The following is a 10000-nucleotide window of genomic DNA, read 5'->3' on the forward strand; positions in this document are numbered from 1 at the left end:
GTTTGACCTTGAGCGCTTCTGGGCTGTTGAAGATTTCGACTCTCTCAGTGCGACACGCCCCAGCAACGATCATGCGTATGACGACTTCCTCCAATCGGTCGTGTTTGAGGACGGACGGTACACCGTCGGGTGGCCTTGGCGACAACAACATCCGCCTTTGGAAAACAACTTTCCACTTGCTTTCGGACGTTTGAAGTCACTCATTAAACGTCTCCGTCACGAGCCTGATACCTTCGTCAAGTACAGCAAGGTACTTGAAGAGCAACTGTCACTTGGTATCATCGAACGCGTTGCTTGTCCCAACCAGAGAGACAACTCGCATCCAATCCACTACTTGCCACATCACTGTGTGCTCAAGCTGTCCAGCAGCACCACTAAGATCCGTGTCGTGTACGACGCATCCGCTCGTGTATCGAAGACCTCGCCCAGTCTCAATGATTGTCTGTATCCTGGGCCGTGCATGATCCCTGATCTCTGCGGCATTCTCCTGCGTTTCCGCATGCACCCTATTGCCGTCTGTAGTGACATCGAGAAGGCGTTCTTGCAGATGAATTTGAACGTAGCCGATCGTGATGTCACTCGTTTCTTGTGGTTGGATGACCCCAACCAACCAGTCAACTACAGCAATCTCCAAACTCTGCGTTTCTGTAGAGTCCCTTTCGGTGTTGTTTCCAGCCCTATCCTGCTGTCTGCAACGATCAAGTACCACCTCACGCAGACCTGTTCACCGGAGACAGACGACATTCTCCGAAACACGTACGTAGACAACATCATCCTGGGCAAGGACACCATCAACGATGCTGTCGCTCACTATCAATCAGCAAAGGCGACGTTCTCCGCAATCAGCATGAACCTTAGAGAGTGGGCATCGAACTCTTCCGAAGTTTTGGACAAGATCCCAGAACACGATCGCTCAAGAAGCACTCGCGAGAAATGCCTTGGTCTCCATTGGGACCCCAGAGAGGACGTCTTGTCCGTACAGTCGCCTAATGCAGCTAACCTTGTTGTCACTACGAAACGCCAGGTTCTACAGGCACTGTCTCGCTTCTTCGACCCGCTTGGCTTGTTCGCCCCCGTGTCCATCAGAGCGAAGGTTCTTATGCAAGATATCTGGAAGCTTGCTGTGTCATGGGATGACCCACTGCCCTCCGACGTCCTCAGTCGCTGGCACCCAATAGCCGCCGACCTTGACGAGTCTAGCAGCTATCCGATCTTGCGCTACGTCGGTGTACCCACATGTAAAAGTCCGTCGTATCAGTTGCATGTCTTCTGCGATGCGTCAGCGATCGCCTATGCTGCCGTTGCGTACTTGGAAAGCACTGTCGGTGACAAGAATCAGCGGCACATCATCTTCAGCAAGACGAAGGTGTCTCCCGTCAAGGGTCAAACGATCCCACGGTTAGAGTTGATGGCGGCAAGCCTAGGATCTCGCCTTATCGTGTATCTACGCAAGCAACTGGACATCCAGTTCCAAGCCACTCATCTGTACACCGACTCAACGACTGTACTCCATTGGCTCAAGTCCACGAAGCTCCCCGTCTTTGAGCAGAACCGCGTCAACGCCATCGCAGCCGTTCCAGACGTTCTCCACCACTACGTCCCGACAAAGCTGAATCCAGCCGACCTGCCATCCCGTGGATTGAGCGCCGCAGCCTTGTTAAAATGCGACACCTGGTGGAACGGCCCCAGCCTGCCGATTGAAGGCACCACTGCAGCAACCGTCACTGTTGCGCCGGCGGAGGGTCCTCCGGAAGTCACCTCAAAGGGGTCGGGGGGTCAGCCATTTGGTCAGGGTTCACAGACAAATAAAAAATCTGATGTATTCCCATATGGCATTGTTGTGAACGACTTCTCGTCGTTCGACTCTTTAGTGCGTGTGTCTGCACTTTGCTTTCGTTTCCTCTGTAGGCTGCGGAAGAAACCAACTCCATCTGGACCTCTCACGCCTAGAGAAATCGAAGCAGCAGAGCAAGTCTGGATCAGCCACAGCCAGTCTGCACACTATGCAGATGTTATCACCGCTCTGTCCAGTGGGAAGCAACATCCGCTGGCAACTAAGCTCAACTTAGTGCTCGACAACGGAGTACTGAGATGCCGTGGAAGACTGGAGAATGCTGACCTCTGCTCCAAATCGAGGTTTCCCGTCCTGATCTCCAAGGAACACGCCATTGCCAACCTGATCATACGTGATTGCCACCTCAAGGTCATGCATGGCGGCGTAGCGCACACACTATCCCGTGTCCGATATCAGTTTTGGATCCCGAAAGGCAGATCAGCTGTAAAGGCCCTCGTGCGCCGCTGTCAGACGTGCATTCGCTACGAAGGCGCGCCATACAAGACACCTCAGATGAGTCCGCTACCTTCTACCAGAGTGACCCAAGCGCGACCATTCTCACACATCGGCCTGGACTACTTTGGCCCAGTCCTCGTCCGTACACAGTCAGAAACCGCTAAGGCATGGGTCTGCCTGATCACGTGCATGGTGACCAGAGCTGTTCATTTGGAGCCAGTCCACGACATGACAGCTGCCGAGTTTCTGCTCGCATTGAGACGTTTCGTCGCCCGCCGTGGCACGCCAGAGCTAGTTGTGTCTGACAACGCTCCCCAATTTAAGCTGGCCAAGTCCGCTCTTGACATTGCCTGGAGCAACATTGTGGTGGACACCAGTGTTACGTCCTACATTAGCCGCCATCAAATCCAGTGGCACTTCATCGTTGCCAACTCTCCGTGGATGGGTGGAATGTATGAAAGGCTTGTGGGTATTGTCAAGCGTTCTATGCGCAAGACCATTGGGAGACGCCTCCTCACAACCAGCCAACTCGCCACTCTCCTGCCAGAAGTTGAGTCTGTCGTCAATTCTCGGCCGCTAGTCTATGTCGACGAAGAACAGTGCACAGTGTTGACGCCTGGTCATTTTATCAGCCTGTCTGCCACACAGGGGTTCTTCACGGTCAGCAACGACCCGACCGACCCGGATTACCAGCCTATCAATTCCTCTGCAGACAGCCTGTTGGACCTTTGGAAGAAGGGCCAACAACATCTTGATCAGTTCTGGCTCGCCTGGAGGAACGAGTACCTCCTCAGTCTGCGAGAAGCCCACACGTCATCGTTCAAGCAGTCAAGGACTCGATCCTCAACGTTTCCGAAGCCTGCTGACGTTGTCCTCATCAAGGAGGAATTACCTCGCGGCCACTGGCGCCTTGGGCGAATCCAAGAAGTCCACACCAGCAGTGATGGCAACATCCGCTCTGCCACCGTCCTCACTTCGGACAAACGTACCATCAAGCGGCCAGTAAGCTTACTGTGTCCGCTTGAGACCAGCTGTTCCTCGGAATCCCCAGGTACCCCAGCTCAGGAGACCAGCAGTTCCTCAGAATCCTCAGCTACCCCAGCTCAGAAGACTAGCACTCCCGTTGCAGTCGTACGAAGACCGACACGAGCCGCTGCCAGCAAGTTTCAGTCCAACTTGCAGGATTTGATCGCCGACGGCCGTGTTTAACTCTCTTTCTCTCTCTCTCTCTCTCTCTCTCTCTCTCTCTCTCTCTCTCTCTCTCTCTCTCTCTCTCTCTCTCTCTCTCTCTCTCTCTCTCTCGCTCGCTCACTCTCATTGCTCTCGCATTCTTTATGCTCTTCAGTAATATCTTTCCACATGTTTTGTGTGAAATTTCTCCTTGTTATTAATATTATGGTTAATTCTGTTCTCCGGCCAGTGCCCGGGGAGTGTCGTGAATATGCATCACGAATCCGCGTTACGCTCATTATTATGTCTTTATTTGTTTATGTGTTACATCATGTTGACGTCATGCTGATGTCTTGCTGCACGCATCGCGTGCACCGTTTTGCAGCTCTCAGCCCGGAGCATGCGCAGCGAGCCTGTGGCTCCTTTTTTGCTGCCTTTTCCCTTTTGCATGCTTCACTTGTCTTCACTTGTCTCAACTAACTAGAACTTGTCTCAAATAAGGTTTTCTGGTGACACTCCTTTTCAAGTCACCTAATCCTTTCAAGTAACAAGTGCAATGTCGTTCCGTGAACCGGAACCACTCCATATTTGAGTTACCAAGACGTATTTGTGCGTGGCTATCCAAGCTCTCCCACTCAACAGTTCAAAGTTGCGCACACCTTTTCTTGCACCTCTTCGACCTGGATCCGGATCCTGCTGTGGACTTGGAGTTCGTTGAGAAAATTCTGAAATGTACATGTACGTCGTTTGAGGCTTTGAAAGTTTGAGAACAGATTTTCGATTTCTTCACCATTACTTTTCTTGTGGTGCGATGCCGGATACATGTACATCCAAGACCGGAAACAATTATTAATGTAGGTTTCATTTTACCTTCCGTTTGTTTTCAAGGTGCCTGTGCTTGCGATGCTCCCTGAGCTCTTCGAACAGTTGGTCGACGAAGGCCGGCTCACATCATCAATGCCGGTCCTGACTTCGGAGAGAAGAGACAAGTCCGTGCAGGTAGGCAGTAGCTTTTTGGTGTATTGACTGTTGAATTCGATTATTCTGTACATGCTCGTCGCCAGTAGAGTCCTCCGTTTTTTCAAGCCTGTTGCTTCTTTTGGTGACCGGTGTGTCTGATGGCGATTTTGTCCATCTACCATCGATCGCACCACAATGACAACCTGCTCCGGAGAAGTGAAGGACTCAACTGACGAACGGGCATGCGCAGAGTGATCGGATTCAGCGGGCAATACACTGAAAGTTATTGCCCGCCTGAGCGGGCAATACCGAGAAATACAGACCGCTTGCGGAGGGCGCTGATTGGCCGTAGTACGGACAACCCTCACGTGACATGCAATAAAAGACTTTACGGTATATGGCTTCTGTGCTTCGTGTGCTGAGTAAGTATATATCGGTAATCATCTGAATGGAGTGTCAGGGACCATAGCCAAAGTTCACAGAAGCCCACGAAATCCGTTGGGGGGGGGGGGGGGGTCTAGCCGAAAATTGCTAAACAGCAGGTTTCAGGAGTGTGCATGCATGGTGCGAAACCTGGATGGCAACAGTACCTGTATGTTCATTTAATGGGAGGGGGGTCTCATCCGAAACTTATTTCGTTCGGTTCGTGGTCTTCTGCAAACTTTTGCCATGGTCCCTAAGGCGACGATACACCAGGGGCATCGGAACCGGTGCGGCATGTACAGCCAATGCCGCACCAATAATTTCATCTTGCGATTTTTGAAGCTATTTGGGCCCAATTTTCCACAATCTGCAGCCCAATTTTCCAAAACATTCCCGGAGGACGGCCCGCATACCCCCCCCCCCCCCCCACACACACACACACTTATCAATGGCCGCACCAATGTCGAATACCTTCCAATGCACGACACACAATGCACACTCACTTTGGACATGGAACATTGACCCAGTCATCAAGTTTGGCTAGAGGTGATCCACCACGGCCCTGCAGCTTGACATCTGCTGGTAGAATGACTGGCAACTGGTCTTCTGGGATGGGCACAGGCTGTGTGACAGGCACAACGCACACACACATACACGCGCGCGCACGCACACACAGACACAGACACACACACAGACACACACACACACACACATACACACACACACACACACACACTACTACTACTACTACTATGTACAGCTACCCTATCGGGCCACGCCGCTCCCAGAAGCGGGAGACAACGACAAGAAGAGAGAAGAGAAGAGAGAGAAATCGCAAAGTCAACAATATTTGGCATGGCGTTGCAAGTCCTGTGGCCTTGAGAACCGTCTTTCGCAATGCTCGCATTCATGACGGCAGTTGTTCCTGGCTGCACGTGACATCCGTTTCGCACGATCACAGTGATGACGGCTCAAACCAGAACGAGAGCGGAAAGAGCGGCGACAAACATCACATCGCAAAGAGTCAGATTCATGGCGAATGAATACAGTGGGGACATCCGTGGACACAGGACAGCGATGCACAGCCAGTCCTCCAGCGCTCCTCAACCACCGCATGCACTTCATACATTGCCTGGCACCCTTCTGTTGTGACACAGGCAACTTCCGCTGGGCAATGCACTTGTGTCGGGCCATGTCGTTACGGCGGCGGAAGTCTCTGGCACACAGCAAGCAGCGCAAAGGTGGCGAATCATCTGTGTGCGGTGGTGGCTCAGCAAGGAACATCCTCCAGTTCTGCCGGTCTTGGGCATTCTGAAACCAGGAATCCACGCCAGCTGCCCTCATGTCTCTCTGGACAACGTCTTTCCAGCGCCGCCGGGGACCACAAGGAGGGCGACGACCACTCAACCTTCCAAACAAAATCTGGACGGGAGCACGGTCTGCAGGCATGCGCGCGACGTGCCCGAGCCATTCCAACCGCCGACGCCGAACAAGGTCTGACACCGGTGTAGTGTCACCCCAGCGCGCACGGAGCGTTGCCGATGAGATTTTCTCCTCCCATTGCTGACGCCGAGATACACATAAGATGGAGCGAATGCACCGGTGGTGAAAGTTGTCCAGCAGATCCAAGTCGTGCCGAAGCGGAGCCCATGACTCAGCACCGTAGAGTAAAACCGACAGAACACAGGCTGTGTACAAATGACGCTTTGTTGCCACCGTCAAGCTGGTATCCCGGAACACTGGTAGGAGGCAGCCAAACGCCTTTGCCGCATTGGCAATCCGTCGCTGGACGTCAGGTGAGGATCGGGTGTCTGGCGTGATGAGGGAGCCCAAGTACACAAACGATTCAACATACGAAATGCTGTCGCCACCCATGTCCATCGGCATCCTGTCCTCCGGGGAAATACCAACACCAACTACCATGAATTGTGTTTTCGACGAACTGACGGACAAACCAAACGAGGATGCAACACGATGAAAAGTCTGAAGCGACTGCTCAGCCTCAGCCCGACTCATTGACAACAAAACGGCATCATCTGCAAATTCAAAGTCGTGGAGTTGCACTTGAAGGGTACCCTTAGCACGGGAGTAAAGCTGACCATTGATGTTGTAGGACAGTGATATACCAGAATCAGTGCTGGCCTGACGCATCGCATCTCTCCAGCACATCATAACAACACCAAAGAAGAGATTGAACAAAACCGGAGCCATGGTGCATCCCTGGCGCAAACCATTTTCAACAGGAAACGAGCCACTGACTTCAGCACCAACACGCACCTCTGCTTCCATGCCGCAATGGAACTGCAGGATTAGCTCTGTGAGTTCCTCAGGTACGCCCAGCTTGAGGAGGCATGCAGCGAGAGCAGGGCGCGGCACGGAATCATACGCTTTTCGTAAATCCACGAAAACGAGGTAGCCCTTCTGACGATGCTCATAAAACTTCTCTACTAGTTGGCGTATACAAAAAGTTCCATCCGTGCAGGATCGTCCACGGCGAAAACCGCACTGCGATTCCGGCAGCACCTTCTCAGCAAGCTTCTGAAGACGGGATTGCAGGACACGGCCCACCAGTTTCCCTACAACATCAAGCAGCGATATTCCCCTCCAGTTATCAAACCTGGAAAGGTCTCCCTTCTTCGGAATTGGTACAAGGACTGCGTTACGCCACTCAGCAGGTACAGTGCCACTAGTCCAGATTGAGTTCAACAGGTCGATGAGATAGGGGCATATGGTGCCGAACGCAGCTTTAAGCAACTCAGCAACAATTCCGGAACCTCCAGCCGCTTTGCCGTTAGCCATGCACACACACACACACACACACACACACATTGACAAAACAAACAAAAGGGTTAGTGAGGGAGTCGAAAATCTATAAACTTGTGAACGGTACGCACAGAGCCCCAAAATATTCATTAGTTTGAGGGAAAGTTGCAAACGGGAAAAAGCCTGACAAAAACTTGACTGTCACCACCAGGATTTGAGCCAAGGACCATCCATCGCTTATGTCTTGCGATGCCCTACCACTAAGCTATCATCATCCAAGCATTCACCGGGCCCGTACTTACCTGCGGACAGCTGCTGCAGTGGATGATGGGGATCGGCGTGCCCCAGTAGCGCTGGCGCGACACCAGCCAGTCGCGTAGGCGCGTGAAGCGTGCTGCGTAGGCGAAGCCTTGCTCCTTAGCACCAGCAAGCAACACAGGTTGTCAGAGTAAACAGAACAAAGAAATTAACAAGTTTTCAGTAAGCATTATAATTATGAGAGTAACACAATCATGCAAAACCTAGGGGGGGATCCATCAAATTAATATCGATATTTTCCATGTTTCGCTTTGCTGAGGATGTGCTGTGGCAATGAGTCAAGGTCGGCTGGAGAGAGCAGTTATGGTATGGTGGTTGATGAAAAAACTAACAACTTTCGTTTATGGGTGGGTCAAGACAAGGAGCATGTATAAAATACCAATAAACTGACAGGTGGACTGTATACTAGGTTTCAATCAACAACATGGATGCGGCTAATGGGGTTTCTCGCCACTTGTGCCAGTGGTTGTGAGACTTATCCACTCACCCCCACCGCTAGCCGCTGCATCTGCCGCTAGGGTTTACCGGGTGTGCGGCCGTTGTGAGTTCACTTCGGGAACGGAAACGATAATTTACTGTTTTACTTTTAATCTTCGCCTCCAGGGTGAGTAAGGGTAACTAAACTTTTTCGTTTAGTGAGAATTATCGACTATGCCGGATGGTACCTAGGCCGACAACCGTTCCAGGGTCCTTACAATCCGATTGCCACACGTAGACAGACGGTTCCCCTTGTCCAGGGCACTGATGAGGCTTTAGGGGCTGCTCGAACAGCTATTTATCTTGAAGTATCTTCTGCATATAATTGGACAGGAAACATGCTGGGGCGCCGGTGGCTCAGGGGATCATATGCAGACAGCAAGACGAATTCTTTGTCAAAACGTTCCAAATGAGAGTCCCCCGGCCCGACTCAGCTGAGTGCTCATTGTTCATTTGAATAGAGCATTCGTACACCCAAGTCACGGAGCACCACATATCATCCGGTTGAAACTAATAGTTTCATGCCCCAAGGTACACAGCGTTGCTCAGTGAAATCCAGTCACGGTGTCACTCAAGAACGTGCCGGGCGTTGCACAGCCCAGACCTGCGAACACTGGGCTGCGAAATGATGCGAGGCGCAAACTTGAGTGACGCGACTGCATTTCACTGAGTAGCACTGTAGCTAGAAATGAGCCCAAACCCCCAACTTACCTCTCCGTATTTGGCTATGGCAGTGTCCGTATCCTTGCTGTCGGCGTCCATGCCATTGAACTGGAACAACGCAGAGAAAGAAGGAGACAGTCATCAAGAGAGGTCAAATGTCGGTGAAAGTTACGTGCATGCACTCATAGTCTCGTACCACCGTTCATCCGGGCAAATCCAGGCAGTCTGATACCACACGCTGCATGTAAGACTGAAACATCCATCACTCAGAATCATGCACACATTTTGATGCGAGAAGATTCAGCAACGTGGCAAACGGCATTACTATAAAACATGTTATTTCCGGTGTAACTTTAATTTTGTCAAAGCAAGGATTGCTCATACAGTGTACTGTGCACTCAGCTATTCATACTGTAAATATACAAAATTTCGGCGCTGCAAAATTTCGGCACTTCACGATTTTTGACATTTCGGCGGCGATTTATTTTCGGCGTGGGGTAGAGGGCATGGTATTGCGACAGATGCTGTGAAAAATTTCATCGGCGTTTTAATTTAGGCGTTTTGGGTCGGTGCCGAATATAGCCGAAATTAAATAGCTGCCGAAAATTTGTATATTTACAGTATCACCTAGTACCAGCATAACACCATCCAACAACCCTGCACAGCTGAGCTGCTGAGCTGGACAGTATCATTCCAGCCAGGGAGTAGTAAAATACCGGCATTTTACGACTCCCTGATTCCAGCCCACCTCCTTCTCTCACCTGTCCGGCATTGATGAGTTTTTCCTCCTGCACTCCGATCTCAATGGGTATATTGTGCTCGGCTGCAAACATCTTGTCCATGTCATTGCGACCAGGAACAGCTACAACAGACACATGTAGAAGAATAGCAAACAGAAAAGCTATCAACTCGGATGGAGAGCCAATGATTTAAATT

At 51.3% G+C, this 10000-nt stretch overlaps 1 protein-coding gene across 1 annotated transcript in view; it reads right to left on the reverse strand.

Moving 5' to 3' along the window:
- The window catches only part of LOC135829733 (leucine--tRNA ligase-like), a 42108-nt gene that overhangs the window by 17344 nt on the left and 14764 nt on the right, over nucleotides 1-10000 (reverse strand). The window contains exons 14-17 of the mRNA XM_065342125.1: nucleotides 9826-9926; nucleotides 9113-9172; nucleotides 7909-8022; nucleotides 5347-5465 (exon numbers count right to left, since the gene is read on the reverse strand). Coding sequence (XP_065198197.1) covers nucleotides 5347-5465; nucleotides 7909-8022; nucleotides 9113-9172; nucleotides 9826-9926 — 394 coding nt within the window. The remainder of the gene's footprint in view (nucleotides 1-5346; nucleotides 5466-7908; nucleotides 8023-9112; nucleotides 9173-9825; nucleotides 9927-10000) is intronic.

The sequence above is a fragment of the Sycon ciliatum genome, chromosome 13 (assembly GCF_964019385.1).
Source record: "Sycon ciliatum chromosome 13, ocSycCili1.1, whole genome shotgun sequence".
NCBI lineage: Eukaryota > Metazoa > Porifera > Calcarea > Leucosolenida > Sycettidae > Sycon > Sycon ciliatum.